Source organism: Opisthorchis viverrini (assembly GCF_000715545.1).
Source record: "Opisthorchis viverrini unplaced genomic scaffold opera_v5_1126, whole genome shotgun sequence".
Classification (NCBI taxonomy): Eukaryota; Metazoa; Platyhelminthes; class Trematoda; order Opisthorchiida; family Opisthorchiidae; genus Opisthorchis; species Opisthorchis viverrini.
Window position 1 is genome coordinate 1 of NW_008752946.1, and position 2,615 is coordinate 2,615.

The 2,615-nt window shown below is 42.3% G+C and overlaps 1 protein-coding gene across 1 annotated transcript; it reads left to right on the top strand.

The window, feature by feature from the left end:
• Positions 1–328: 328 nt before the first annotated feature.
• T265_15820 (hypothetical protein) lies at positions 329–514 on the top strand (the record flags this gene model as incomplete). Its single annotated transcript, XM_009179192.1, has 1 exon — positions 329–514. A coding segment is annotated over one exon (186 nt), but the record flags the coding sequence as incomplete, so codon positions are not given.
• Positions 515–2,615: the final 2,101 nt, after the last annotated feature.

Here is a 2,615-nt window from a genome sequence, read left to right on the forward strand (position 1 = left end):
GTGAGATCGACCACACGTTCAAATCGAAATGACAGTCTCTGGTGGTTTCGCTAATTTTTGACGAACTTATTTTCCCGCAAAGTTGACAGAGGTCTTATCCCTTCCCCTTTTTAAGGGGGGACCCTGCCTCCAACAACTAAGGACGGTTTGGCCGATTTGTGTGTGAGCGACCTATGTTTGTGATACCTGAAATAAAATCCACTTGTACACAACAAAATGCTGGAAAATTAACATCTATACAATCGCATTTGCGATTTTATCGTTTTGTGTCAGGCGTCCGTTGTGGGGGCTGTAGCGCTACATAGAGGAGACAAGAAGGTAACTGAAGATGAACTTGCAGAACACGGAAAACATATACCATTTGTGCCAGGCAATCCACCGCAATTCTAAATTGAAGAATGACTCAGCCATTGACCAACATGTTCTGATGACAAACCACAATGTTTGGTTTGACCAGACTCAGTCAGTTTACCAAGGCTTGACAAACACGAAGAAGGGTGCAGTACGCAAGCTCAGGTAAATCGTACATAGCCTGTCAAAGACAATCGAATCGACGGTTAGTCCTCCTTCGCTGTGTGATCAGGACCTACATGTACCAACCTTGTCATGACCGGCTAGACCCAGCTGCAGCTGTCACAAATGTAACTACCGCATCTTAACTAATCGGACAGTCTTTTTAAGGTCGACTGCACACTGGTGAGTACCAATCAAGCCTTGCTTCTTCTGTCTTTCATGTTTTCGATCAATTTCCTCCTGATAGGGACTACCATCGTTGATCGGATCGGTGGGTTATGAAGAGCCTTGCTCTTAACATTATTTAACACTATTAACGGTAAGTATACTTCCAGCCGCCACTCGATGAACATCAAGAAGGGATAGGAAGCAACGATACAGTTTTTTACTCCCTGTAATCAGCTAGCGTTTGTTTAATCAATACACAAAAATCCAGGACGGGTACCGAGTGAGAATAAATATTTTGTCATATCGATTCTATAAGCTGCGCCACAATTTCCTTGGAAACATTTTTTTCCTGTGTGGATCATGCGTCGAATAGTGTAATCAGCTAGTGTTAGTTTGATCAATACACAAAAATTCAGGACAAGTATCGAGTGAGAATTACTATTTTGTCATATCGATTCTATAAGGTGCGTCACAATTTCCGTGGAAACATTTTTTCCTGTGTGGATCATGCGTCGAATAAACGATGCAAACACACTGACACCCAGCCATGTTAGAATCGGTTTGACAGCATGCGCCACAAGTTCACCCGATAGTATGATTCACGGTTTATTGATGGATGAATGAATGAATGATTGAGGAATGAATACACGGGACCAGAATTTCCTTGGCAAACTAATATGATCTACCTACAGTAACTACCACCAGACAACGGGCAACCACAAGAACTATCGTGTTCAGTGTCCCCAACCCATTCCAGACTTAGCTTGAATATGTGATATTGTTGGGGTTCCCTCCACCAGTTAGTTTGTCTGTCGCGAGGTCCTCTTTACGGTATCTATTTTGCGAGTATGGTCACATGACGACTATAATACTGAACCGTGGGTGGCTTTTCGACTTGTGGATCGATTTTATTGACTGACCATACTAATCAGCTGTATTCCAAAGCTAGATAAGTTAAGTATCATTGGTTAATGGGAAAATGAATTCATCCAAATTGAGCAGTAGTTTCCCAATTGCTTTCCCTCCATGTAATCGAATACTAACCACTAAATCAAATTCCCCACTCGGGTGAGGGAATCACTGCTTCGGAGATGTGTACCATGAAAGGTGCAATATGCATGTGTTCACGTTGAAGTTGTATAACAGACAATCAAAGGCGCGGAAATCTTTGCGCAATCACTTGTGTTTATTCATTTTGCCAATATGTGACGTCATCTGGCGTGCAAAAAAATGGTAGAGTATAACTGCTGGACTGAATACTTGATTGGTGGACGTGCACCTGGAAACAGCTACACGCCAAACAGTTGAGAAGTCACGTGCCGCTAAACGTAAATAAAATATTCTTATTTGTATGACACCTCCGATTCTCCATTGTGTTATGCTGGGAGAGTTAAAGCTACAAGTGCCGGCTACGTGGTGGATTAACATTGAGAAATAAACAATAAAAATGTAATAATCATTCAGCTGTAAGCTCTTTCGATGCCTGGTGACCATTCGACCAGAAGGAAGAACTGAGGGCGAGGAAGAACTGAGGGAGCAACTGAGATGTAGAGGTTTCTTTCGAACCACGAACCTTTCGGTTAGAGAGTGTGCGCCCCAACCACTGAGCTGTCTCAAACTCGCGAAGAATAAATGAAAAATATTGCACAATTTGATGGCTTTCGTTCAGCCATGCCGACTCTCAAAACATGCACATTATGGAACAACTCTTACGGTAGAAAAAATAGGCATTTTGTCTTTCGGATTTATCTACCATCAACTGACGCATTGTAAGTGTACCAAACAATACTGTGTAGTGTACTTTCCCGATAAGTCTTTTCAAAGACAAACCTCATCGCTACAAAGATTGCTGCTGTCCGACGCTATGAGATTTGGCGTGAAAATGATACATCTTGAAAATCGCTGCTTACTTCCGGCAACGAACTCATCAAGTG